Below are 12152 nucleotides of genomic sequence, written 5' to 3'. Positions count from 1 at the left end.
TGCATAATAGCTACAGCAAGCTATCTTCACTAGAAGCATGCTTTTATAAAGTGAGCAGAACTCTGGCCTCAGAATCAGCCCTTAAGGCATTCGGGTCTGGCTGAAGAGCCCATGAGAGTAGTTTAGGCATGGAAAGCCAAGACACTCTGGCAAACAAACAAAAAAAAAAAAGAGGACCTAAATGAAAGATCTCTGCAAGTGAGATCCCAGTGGAAAGAACGGGCCATCAAAGAAGGAGGTACCTTTCTCTGAAGGGAGGAGAGAACCTCCACTATGACTATGACCTTGTCTAAATAAGATCGGAGTCAGCGAACTCAAAAGGCTTCCATAGCCTTGGCAACTCAGGACAAGAGCCTAGGGAGATTACTGACACCATAAACAAGAGTGTCAATTTGTTAATTCAACAACAGGAGTCACTGTGCACTTACTCCCAATGCAGGATCTCTGTCCTTAATGTGTTGTTCAATGTGAATTAATGCTATAACTAGTACTCAAACAGTATTTTACACTTTGTGTTTCTGTGTGGGTGCAAACTGTTGTAATCTTTATTTAGTATATACTAAACTGATCTGTATATAAAGAGAATTGAAAATGAATCTTGATGTGAATGGAATGGGAGAGGGAGAGGGTGGGAGGGAAGTTATAGGGGGGAAAAGCCATTGTAATCCATAAGCTGTACTTTGGAAATTTATATTTATTAAACAAAAGTTTTTAAAAAAGAACAGAAAAAAAGAAACCTGAATTGTAAAACAAATACACAAAATGAATTAAAATTCAGATATATTTTTAACATCAAAAAAAATGAGCAGAGACTTCCATGTTTTGTTTTGAAGGGCAGCATCTATTCCTCCCACCAATGCTGGCAGGTAGATTTCATGATAATTCCTATCTTTCAGAGAGGACACTGAGATACAGCAGTGCAGTAAACTTGCCTCTGGTCACATGGCTAGTCCTGCAAAGCAAGGATAGAAACCCTCACCTCTGGTTCCAGGGTCCAGGCTCCCAGCGAATCACTGTTGTCTCCTAATAATTTTTACCCTGCGATTACAACTCTATAGAAAGGCTTGATGACTTTGAAGAGATGATTAAGACACAAGAAAGGCACTGTCTTCCTTTGAAATTTCAACTTGACAGAGAACCTTCTGTGTCCTCATTTCTTTCATGCAAGTCTGTCATATCCATACTATCACTGCTCCCTGCTTGTCTTCAGAGAAACCCCCCAAAGATGCAATTAAGTAGTGACTGTTACTTTTCAAAGGTCTGCCAGATCCATTAAATTATGAGCTTACTTTCAGGATAGAAATGGCAGAATTCTTATTTACTTTTGCATCTTCAGGGCCTGTCTGAAAGCATGGACCTAACAGGATTAAGTGAATGTTTGCATCTGAATGAGCTAATTAGTAGAGAACCATGTAAATTCTCCATGATGCAGAACCACTGTTCCTTAGTGTCCAGCACTGTTTAACACTTACCACGTGTGTTTCTAACAAAATGTTTCTCTGCACCCCAGTAGTCGTACCAGCCAATCCAGAGTTCCATAACCAGAATGGGTTTATTTCCCTAGAATCAAATAAAATCAAACATAACTGTAAAAACTGAACCGAAACATCGTAAGTCCTGATTACAACAGGTGAGAACATGAGGATCTCATGCTTTTCATGCTTGTTGTTACCAAGTCAGTGTTTTGCGATCCTATGCAATTCCGTTTATTACTGTTGCTCTTTGTGTAAGGATGGTGATTTTCTCTCTGGGTTGCAAGACTTTTTATCTTTTCCTGTGCTGGCATTGGAGGAATATCATCAATGGGTTATTAAGGGAATTTTTACATTATTTATAATTTACTTTCTCCTGGATTCTTAGAGAGAGAGAGAGAGAGAGAGAGAGAGGGAATCTTCTATCTGCTGGTTCAATCCTCAGATGGCCACAACAGCCAGGGCTGGGCTTGGCTGAAGCCAGAAGCCAGGATATTCATCTGGGTCTACCACTTTGGTCCAGAAGCCCAAGTATTTGTTTTTTTGTCTTCTGCTGTTTTCCCAGGCACATTAGCAGGGAGCTGGATCAGAAGTGGAATAGCCAGGACTTGAACCAGAGCCCATATGAATGCTTGTGCACTGTAGATGGCAGCTTAACTTGCTAGGTCACAGCACTGGCCCCTTTTTTCCAACTCTTACATTAAATTTTTAATTTAAAATATTGTATTTTAGTTTCATAGGATTCTTCTGGTTCCATGGTTATCTTTTTATCAATATTCCACTCTTGTCTCATGCATGAAAAATTTTATTCATATTTCTGTACATATTAACAAGTCTTTTGGATTTCATACTCTGTTTCCAGAATTAACTCAATATTCCCTGCTCTCCTTTTTTCCTTTATTGATAGTTTAAATTTTTTTGGGAAATTTTTTTGGCTTTTTTCAGCCAAACTGTGAATCATGAGAATGAGAATTGTTTATTAATATAGTTAATTGTTTATTAATATAGTTAATTGTTTATTAATATAGTTTCTACTTTCCTCTCAGTGGCTGCCCTCGTTCAAAAGCCAACATCACCAAAACATTTTTATTCTTGTTACACAACACATGAAATCCATTTCTGAGCTCTGTCCTCACAAAGAGACTGCTTTCTGTCACTGATTCTCCGACAAGTTTTTACAACTTTGAACCTTTACTCTGCTCACAATCATTTCCATAATTTGATCCCTAGGCAGAGATGATAGTAGCAGGATTTCTTGCTCGGGCTCAAAAAAAAAAAAAAAAAGGCGAACACACTCCTAAAATGGCATGGAATGCTATCAGGGACAGTGGGACAGTCTTGACACAAGATTCACAGGCGATGGAAGTTGTGGAAGAAGAGAAACAACTTCGTCTCTAAGATATCTCACCTGTAATTGAGACAGCTCTTTTGAAACTTTCCTACTAGGTTTTCTTATATTGACGGTGGCCAATGCTGTAGAGAAAGATATGTCTACTGAAGCAATGTAACAAATACCATCAAGGATGGGATGGAGCCCCACCTGCCCACTCATATCTTGCTCATTTCTCTTATGACTACCACTGCCACTTTACAATTCTATACTGAATTTTCCTGTTACTTCATTCAAAAAATGTCTACATTTAGCCTTGGGCTGTAGGATCACAGCCTAGGCTGGATTCCTTTCTCTCCTATCTTCTGGTTCCCATGTTTTTGGGATTGCCAGGTTGCTAAACTCTGCCCAGCATTAAATAAAATTCCTAAATTTACAAGAATTGTAAAAGATGGAAGGGTGTGCTGAGGGTGAGGAACTCCATTTTTCTGTGTTACATAAAACAGCAGCAAGGAAAAGCCAAAAAACCTGGGCAGGAACTTTGAGTTATTACTTTGATGCTCATCTGCCATACTACAAGTCTATGGGCTCCATTAGTGTGGGCATGGGAGAAAGACATAACACAGACACTTGGGCTGTTCAAACTTTACAACAGCTGGAAAAGCCTTGGCTCTCTATTCAAATAGCTCAAAACTTATACCTCCTTTAACGTAGCCTTTTGTTGCATGACCCAGCAAATCAGACGTCAATAGAAGCTCCACAATCCCTCTTTTTAGCAGGGCCTGTTTGAGAAAAAGGTGAAAAAACGAATAAAATGAGTCCTCTTTCCTTGCACCCGTGGGAAGAAAAACAAGTAAGGAAATTGGGAGGTGAACACAGCTGGATTCAAGTGGTGTGAGTGAGTTAAATTTTAGTGAATTCAAAGTCTGAATGTTTCAAATTAAAAGGCTGAGAGATTCGCTTTGTTGTGTCATCCTGGTATTGTTCCACGGGGTTGGCTGCCAAAACAGATAAATGTGGGATCTGAAACCACATAATTAATATCCCCTTGGGAAAATGGAGCAGAGTTTTTTAGGAAACACCTGAATGTGGCTATAAGATACAGAGAGGGAAGGAGAGGAAATCTGGGAAATCCTTTGTGCTTTAAGGGGAGATTGAGGCTGTGGAGCAGCGGTCAGCCTTGCAGTGCTCGCAACTTACCTGGACCTGACCAGGGAAACAAGGAAACCTGCCATGTCTTAAGGAAATGCGTATTTAATTGGAAGTTCACAGGAAAGATTGCCAGAGAGCCAAGGGTCCTTCCTGTTGGTCTCTTCCTTGAGGCATATCTCAGCAAAAGAGACAGTCAAGTGGTTGAGGTCATCATGTTAGTGAAATAAATCCAGCACAGGAAGTCAAATATCTCGTGATTTCCCTCATGTGTGTAATTTAACATAATTGATCTCAAAGAAGCTGATGGCAGAATGGTGTTACCAGAAACTGAGGAGAGTAGTGTAAGAGGGAATTGGAAGACTGATTAATGGATACTAAGTAATGGTTGGGAGAAAGAAATTCTGATCTTCTATTGTGAAATAAGGTTACTATAAACAAGGGTAATGTACTGTATATAATTAAAAATGAAATGCCAGGAGACAGGCATTTGAGTATGTTCACCATAAAGAAATGACACATATTTGAGGAGAAAGATTTGCTTATCTTGATTTGAGCATGACACATTGTATGTGTGTATCAAATTATGACAGAACATCACTGTAATATGCACAATTGTTATATATCAGTAAAAAAATAAAAAATTACAAATTTTATTAAAGAATATTTAATGTTAATTGCGAAAAAATAATGGTGCCTGCATTCAAAACATGAGGGATCTATGTCAGCCATAAGCAAAGTAGAAACGCTTTGTCCAGTTCCACAAGGGACAGCTGCCAGGCAGAAGCCAGCACCCCCATGGAGCCACACCCTGTGCTTTCCACCTCTTGTGTGCCCAGCTGGTGAGATCCACACCCACTCTATCCAGGCCTTTCACTCAAGTTCTCCTGGTGTACAAAGTTAATGTGGCAGGGCAGGCATGGGTCAGACCAGATCATGACGCCCCTCACCCTGTTCATTATACTGACCAGGGATCCAATAGAGACTGAAACGTTTCAGCCCTTGAATATGGGAATTTAGGGACAGGGAGGGGATTGCAACATCAGACAGGACAACAGACAGGGCTGTAGTTACTGCTGAATCTGAGATATTAATCTAGGGAAGAACAAAAGGATACTACAAACCTCAAGGCCACAAGCTAGTAACCACCATCATAAAGCCGGAGATCATCGTATCCCGTAAATATATATTCACTAATACCCAAGTTCAATGAGAATGCTGGATCATAGCAATATCAAGCAGAAAGGAATGATATTTTCATTCCATTCTTTTTCTTTTTTTTTTTTTGTGACAGGCAGAGTGGACAATGAGAGAGAGAGAGAGAGAGAGACAGAGAGAAAGGTCTTCCTTTTGCCATTGGTTCACCCTCCAATGGCTGCCGCAGTGGCGCACTGTGGCCGGCGCATCGCGCTGAACCGAAGCAAGGAGCCAGGTGCTTTTCCTGGTCTCCCATGCGGGTGCAGGGCCCAAGGACTTGGGCCATCCTCCACTGCACTCCTGGGCCACAGCAGAGAGGTGGACTGGAAGAGGGGCAACCAGGACAGAACCGGCTCCCCGACCGAGACTAGAACCCAGTGTGCTGGTGCCGCAGGCGGAGGATTAGCCTAGTGAGCCGAGGCACCGGCCCATTCCATTCTTTCTATCATCATAGAGTTAAGTACATCCAGAATGTCCTAATGATATTGTAAATTCACAGAGAAATTGAACTTAAGGTTAAATATTCTTATCATGCACAGTGTTCTTATCAGTGAGGGAAGAAACCAGAAATGAGTGTTGGAAGGAAATAGATTAAAGAAGAAAGCATGCAAATGTGGAGACCCAACAAGTGTTCTTACCTCTAGGATATAAGGCATGTAGTGTTTGTCCTTATCATATGCACCATATTCGTTCTCCACTTGGAATGCAATGACGGGACCTCCCTGATGGTACTGAGAGACAAGCACATGGTCATTGGTAAATGAAGCTACTAAGGTTGAAAGTTGGAGTGTCTGAGTTTGCTGTTGTGGACATGTGGAACCATGTTCCCTAAAGATCTGGCCTCTATCCTCTTGGGCACTCAAGATGCAGAAGTCAGGCTATCCCTAGTGGTGTGGGGGTAAGAGCTGCCACAGGCTCCCTCTTTTTCTCATGCCAATGATCACTTGAATTAGAGCTCTCAAATCCACAACTCATCTCCTTACCCATGATCCAACCTGTGAAAGCTTAATTCACATCCAAACATGTGTGTGTTAGAAACCATTTCCAAGTCCACTGGTAGTAGAAGCAGGAGGGCAAGCATTGGGAGTGAATTACAAATGGGTGAGTTCATGGGGTGGCCACCACTAATGGTCCAAATGGTGGCACTAATGTCTCACAATTTGATGTCCACCAGGTTTCACAGTATCAAGAAGCTCCATACCAGATGCTGAGCAGGTGCTGGGACCATACTTGGAGACTTTCCTAAAACTAAGAGTCAAATAATCTGTCATTCTCTAGCAATTACTTGAACTCAGAGATTTTTTTTGTAGTCAAAGAAAATGGATTGAGACACCATGTGTTATTTAAAGAGGCATACCTCCTCTCTGCTCTCACATAGGGCGATGCAATCCCGTGCCGAATCCCAATGCTTTCACCACCAGCTCAGGAGCATGGCTCTTGGCACAGCTCCTGACCTTCTGAGTCCTTGACCTCTCTTTCCATTTGAGTGGCCTCCAATATCAAGAACACTTATTCAGGATCTTCATTCACATCAGAGTGTGAAATGGTAGAGATTTGCAGAGTGTGCCCCACCAGTTATGATTCTTTCACTCTGTCTTCCTATTCCTACAAAAGTCACCAGGCATGTTCATGCACATGCCGTTCTTTGCCACTCTGCAATCATTCCTCAAGCCATGTTGGCAAAGCTTGTAGACCATCATGCCACCTAATCTGCCACCATTGAGGAGTTGTGCTCAGCTTAAAGCACTTTTCAGAGTTAGTCATCTAGAGTGTTTCCACTGTCAGTGCGTCTCTTTCTCCTTGGAGCCTCTGGACACTGACAGCAGAGAGAGCTCTTGGGAGCAAAATCCTGATATTTTCATTCTCAATACAAAGTCCCACAGATATAAATGCTTACAGAGAATCTGCCAACCACAGAAGCAATAGGTTATTTCAAGCAAAGGGATTGGGCTCTGGAGTGGGCATAGGGGAGAAAGAGTGTGTTTGAAAGGTCCCTTCTCAAACCACATTTAGTGCAATTTCCTCTTCACTCTACCCCAGGCATGTCCTGGGCTTCTACCTCATTCCATCTCTTCCTGTCTGTTACTTCTCCAACTGGGATTGGGACCAACAGCTCGGCCTGGCTAATGCTTTCAGAACCTTCAGGTCCCTCTGGAGAAAACATTCCCTGGACCTCCCTGTCTGCTGGAAGCCATGAGCTGTCCTCTGCCTGCCAGCAACAGCCAGAGTCTGAACCATTGTGGGCATTATCATGTTCAGTGTTGTGCATATAGGTCTCTAACTTGATTCTATATGAATTAGAAATTTCCTGCACAATGCAGCAGTGTCTAAGCAAGTTCTTTGTCTCCTGCACAGACGAATTCATGGCTTTTACTCAGGTGGGAAGGCAGACTTGACTTTCACCACCAAGTGTTTGCTGCCTTCTAGGGGAGTTTACTAGTTGTTAGCTTACAGTTAGTTTTGTGCTAACTGTGAAACAACAAAAGTGACGTTAGAGTGAAGCCAGGTCTGATGTGTTTCACCGTATTTGTGAATATGAAGTGCATGCCAGCATCCAGGACAACACTAGGTGCAGTCCCTGTCCTCTGTGAAGTGAGCCTTCCATTTGAGTGATCTCCATCATCAAGAACACTTATTCACCCTTGGGGAAAACCCACAGGAGAGAACAAGTCAAAACTGCTGACCGAAAGCTGATGGTGCAGTATCTAAATGTTCAGGAATGTCAGCTTCATGCAGCATCTGCGTTGGATGTGGCCTATTCAGTGGTTTGGCCAGAACAAGTTAGTTCCCTGCAGTGAGAGAGAGAAGAAAACATCTCCTGGGCCTTACCTGGAGAGGAGCCATTCTGGGAACCAGATGATCAAAATACCTGTCCACTGCTTCAACAAAGCCTTTGTCTGTCGTCCTCATTCGGGACTTGGAGTCCTGCAGTAGCCAACTGGAGGCAGGAGGGGCAGGCTCAGTGCAGAGATAGGAAGGAAGAGACAGGTGCATGTGGCCACAGAGCATGACTCCCAGTGCCTTCTCAGAGTCCCCTTATCAGCTATCACCTCTGAATCCAGGTCACACCCAGAATCCTGCTGTACTCAGGGTCCTTCAGTGATACACAGCTTGATCTTCAACTACTCTCAGCTTGAAGGATTTACAGGAAACCATCCCCTGCAGCTGAAAAGCCTCTTATGATGCCAGAAGAGCTCTGAGGTTCATTTGGCTTGAGGGTCTGAGCTTGCATAAACCAAGTTTCCTAAGCTTTTTCTCTCATACATTGAGTGCTCTTTCCCTCTCTTTTCAGCATTTTGAGAACAATTTTCATGAGTACAGTATCTGTTCTTTGGGGACAGGGTCACGTTTCTCCTAAGACCTAAGGCTTAAAATGCTGGGTGGGTGCTACAAGTCACAAACCCTTCCCCACCTGGTCACTGGAGAAGTGCCTGCTCCCCAGCTGATCAGCACAGGGAATGGTCTCTTCCCTAAACTTCCTAGCTCCCTCGGGCCCTGATGCTCTCTTCTCAGCTGGATGGGAGAAGTTGCCAGCCATATAGAAAAGCAAAACTTTTTGTGAGCCTGAGGATGACAACTCCTCATTGGAGACACAGGTATAGGTGAAAACAGGAGTCCCATCCAATAGCAGAGGTCAGAGAGCAGGATTCTCAAAATCTCATCCAAACTTCAGGAGTCTGGGCTTAAAAGCAATGACAAAGATGAACAAACAAGTCTAGGAAAGTGAGAAGCAGAGTGGACTGAGGCTCAGCGGGTGGAGGAGATGGCAAGAACACAGAATAAAAAGCAGAGTGATTACACTGTTCTATGCAAGCTAAAAACTTCTAGGTCTTTTCTTCTCTCTGCAATAGAATAGTAGAGGTGGACATACAACCTGACTGTGGGGAGAAAAGATGAAAGATCGCCTGCCCCTCCTACACCCTCATAGCCTGGGAAGGCCTGAGACGCGTGAACTGGGGCAACCATCTCTACTCCCTTCTTTGCAATGGGGATGAAAATGGCACATACCCCTTGCTCCAGACTGCACCCAAACCCCATGACCCAGTGCTGGACACATGCACTTGATCGGTGAAGTTTGTTCTCATTATAATTAGGGTGAAATTTTCCTTTTGGGAAAGAAAAATAGTTTACTAATCCACAACCCTAGTGCCAGAACCAAACTTACCTAGGCAAGCCTCCAAGGTCAATCTCTCCACAGATGTAGGGGCCTGGACGCAGAATCACCCATAGGCCAATCACTTCTGCCATCCGCACAAAGGCCCTGGGAAGGTAGAACTACTCAGCACCATGATTGAGCACAGAACCTGTACAGGAGGGAGCCAGGTGATGCAGCTGCCTGCCTCTTCCCCATTTTCTCTCTACTAGGGACACAGGTGAGAGAAAACTCAGCCTGATCCCTAGCAGAGTAGGGCGTCCTTACTCAGAGACAGAGCCCAGAGATCCTGACAGCTGGGTTTCCACTGCTTACCAGCCTCAGGAACATCTAGATAGCACGACAGGGGACATAAGCAGGAAGAGCATCAGGCCCAATGTGGGGAGTGACTTCAGTAATCTTGACTTGCTAATCTAGAGGGCATCACTGCCCCTCCCAAGTGAGTGGAGCTCATTGCAGCAGTCACACCTTATTGGCCCCTGGTTATTGGCCCCTCTGGTCTGCAGCGCAGAAGGAACCCCAGAAGCTGTCGGCCCTGCACATCTGGGGGAACAAGTAAAGATAGGGGAGCATCCTATCCTGGGTACGGAGAACAAGACTCTCAATACAGAGGCAGGGCATGCCTAGTGCTCCCCATCTACCCCATGGAGCCACCTCTTGGCCTCCTCCTCTAGCCCAGGGCCATCAGCACCACGTACTCCAGGTCCAGGTTTCCGGAAAAGTCAAATTTGCCTCTTTTTTGCTCATGAAGGTTCCAGGGAATGTAGCTGGAAGACATAAGAAAAAAGAAGCCTAAGAATTTTATTTATTTATTTATTTATTTATTTACTATAAATTGGTAGGTCAACCCCAAATGCAACCTAAAATCTGGATATTACTATGCAATAAGCAGCAATTACCAATGGAATTAAACCTCTATCTGAAAAACAGTTAAATCTTCAATAATTTACTCCTCTATTACCCAATTGTGGTACTATGTTTCTAATTTCTTGGAGTTTTGTATGAATTCTCCTGCTCACTGCCTCATTCGTTATCACATCTACTCAAAATATATGGACAAGGAAAAACACAATAGAATAGTCCACATGTGTACAATTGTTGCTCAGAATGAATAAAAATACAAACAAGTAAAGAGATACAATACAGATTCCTGGATCTTAAGAAGACTGATTACCCATGTCCACCCACATTAGGCTAAGGGTATAGAGTAAAATGGAAGTGTTTTCTGTTTTTTACTTAACAGATTTTGAGGATCATTGCTCTAGTAACATATTTCCAATAAGCATTATGGAATTTTGTGCACCGCAAAGATTTTTGAGGACACATGTGTTGCATTATAGTATGACTGATTTGAAGAATTTTTCAAGGGAAAGAAGGAAGAGTTGGTTTGCATCAGACTTTAAATACACACAGAAAAACCTAGACTCTATATTGAGGGAATAGAATGAACAAATTATGTTAAATTCTATGTACAAGTGACTTTACAGGTAAGTGGCTGACACAGATGCTAAGTTGCTGCTTGAGATGCCAGCATCCCATATTGGACTGTGTTGTCCTGGCTACTCCAATTCCAATTCAGCTTCCTGCTAATGTGCACCCAGGGAGAGTGCTGTTGATGACTCAAGTACTTGGGTTCTTGTCCCCAAAATGGGAGAACTGAGTTCAGCTTCAGCCTGCCTTACCTCTGGCTGATTTTGGTTTTCAGCAGCAAACATGGAAGTAGAAGATTCATATTCTCTCTCCCTCTCTCCCTCTCTCCCCTTCTCAAATAAATTAATTTTTCAAAGTGATAATAAAATTGAGATACATAAAACAAAACATTCCCACTTTATCAGAATAGCCAAATAAAGTATCTCAAAATGGATGAAATGTTTGAAACTGATACTCAAAGCATGATGTAGCAAATTCAGTGGGACAATGATCACAGCAATAATTATTGGCACATTCATATCTTTGAAGGCATATATTAGAAAGCAGAAAGACAAGGAAAGAAATTAATCTAAATATTTGACTTAGAAGATAAGAAGCATAGAGGAGAAAGGGGGCGGATAGGAAGAGAGCAAATGTGTAGGAAGAGCATGAAGGGAAGAGGGCTGCATTAGATGAGGCACTGCAGGAAGAAGAGGAGGAAACAAACAAAGCAGAACAATGCAAATTACACAGAACTCAGAAGTTGAGAATTAGAACGCTAAATACTAAGGTGATTAACAAAGCAATCCAGCTAGTTATTGGAAGAGACAAAATTCAGATGATACAGAACCTCTAACTAGACTGAAATCTCTAACAAGGAGGCACAGAAAACTGATGACTGAGCAAGATTATCGGGCCATCTCTCCTAGTGGCAACAATAGCAACTCACACAGCAAGCCTTTGCCACAACAGCCACAGAAGCCACACAGGAGACTACAGCACCAATTTTAGTATATTAATAAGAAATGACACAATGAAAAACAGGAAGTAAAAGAAGAGGTTCCATCATCCCTCTCCCAGCTTCAGGCAATTCAGTGTAGAGACACCCTTTCCTTGGGTGAGGAGAAGACAATAGACTCCAGACTATAACCTTTAAATCCTACACCAATCCTGCTACAGGGAAACCAAGCCTCAGACATGGCCTCAGCCTTCCTTAACGAAGAATGCAAGGGATGATTATCATCACCACCACCTCCAAGCTTCCGACCACAGCAATCAGGACTCTGGCCATGGGGGAGTAGAGGTGGGAACATGAGCTCGAGACATTCAAGTGCAGGAGACTTACTGGACCCCAAAAGACATGATCCAATAAAAGCCACACCATAATGCATTGTAAACAAACTCTCAAAAAAGAATTCTAAACTTTGCATTAGAAAGGTCC

At 42.8% G+C, this 12152-nt stretch overlaps 1 protein-coding gene across 1 annotated transcript in view; it reads right to left on the bottom strand.

The window, feature by feature from the left end:
- Positions 1-12152, bottom strand: part of LOC133763992 (beta-galactosidase-1-like protein 3) — a 59454-nt gene that overhangs the window by 36730 nt on the left and 10572 nt on the right. Inside the window, exons 3-9 of the mRNA XM_062197657.1 lie at positions 10000-10068; positions 9314-9409; positions 7978-8086; positions 5787-5879; positions 3503-3584; positions 2881-2945; positions 1473-1560 (exon numbers count right to left, since the gene is read on the bottom strand). Coding sequence (XP_062053641.1) covers positions 1473-1560; positions 2881-2945; positions 3503-3584; positions 5787-5879; positions 7978-8086; positions 9314-9409; positions 10000-10068 — 602 coding nt within the window. The remainder of the gene's footprint in view (positions 1-1472; positions 1561-2880; positions 2946-3502; positions 3585-5786; positions 5880-7977; positions 8087-9313; positions 9410-9999; positions 10069-12152) is intronic.

The sequence above is a fragment of the Lepus europaeus genome, chromosome 7, assembly GCF_033115175.1.
Source record: "Lepus europaeus isolate LE1 chromosome 7, mLepTim1.pri, whole genome shotgun sequence".
NCBI classification, from domain to species: Eukaryota; Metazoa; Chordata; class Mammalia; order Lagomorpha; family Leporidae; genus Lepus; species Lepus europaeus.
The sequence above is the reverse complement of the archived record's forward strand: the minus strand, read 5'-3'. Positions and strand labels throughout refer to the sequence as shown.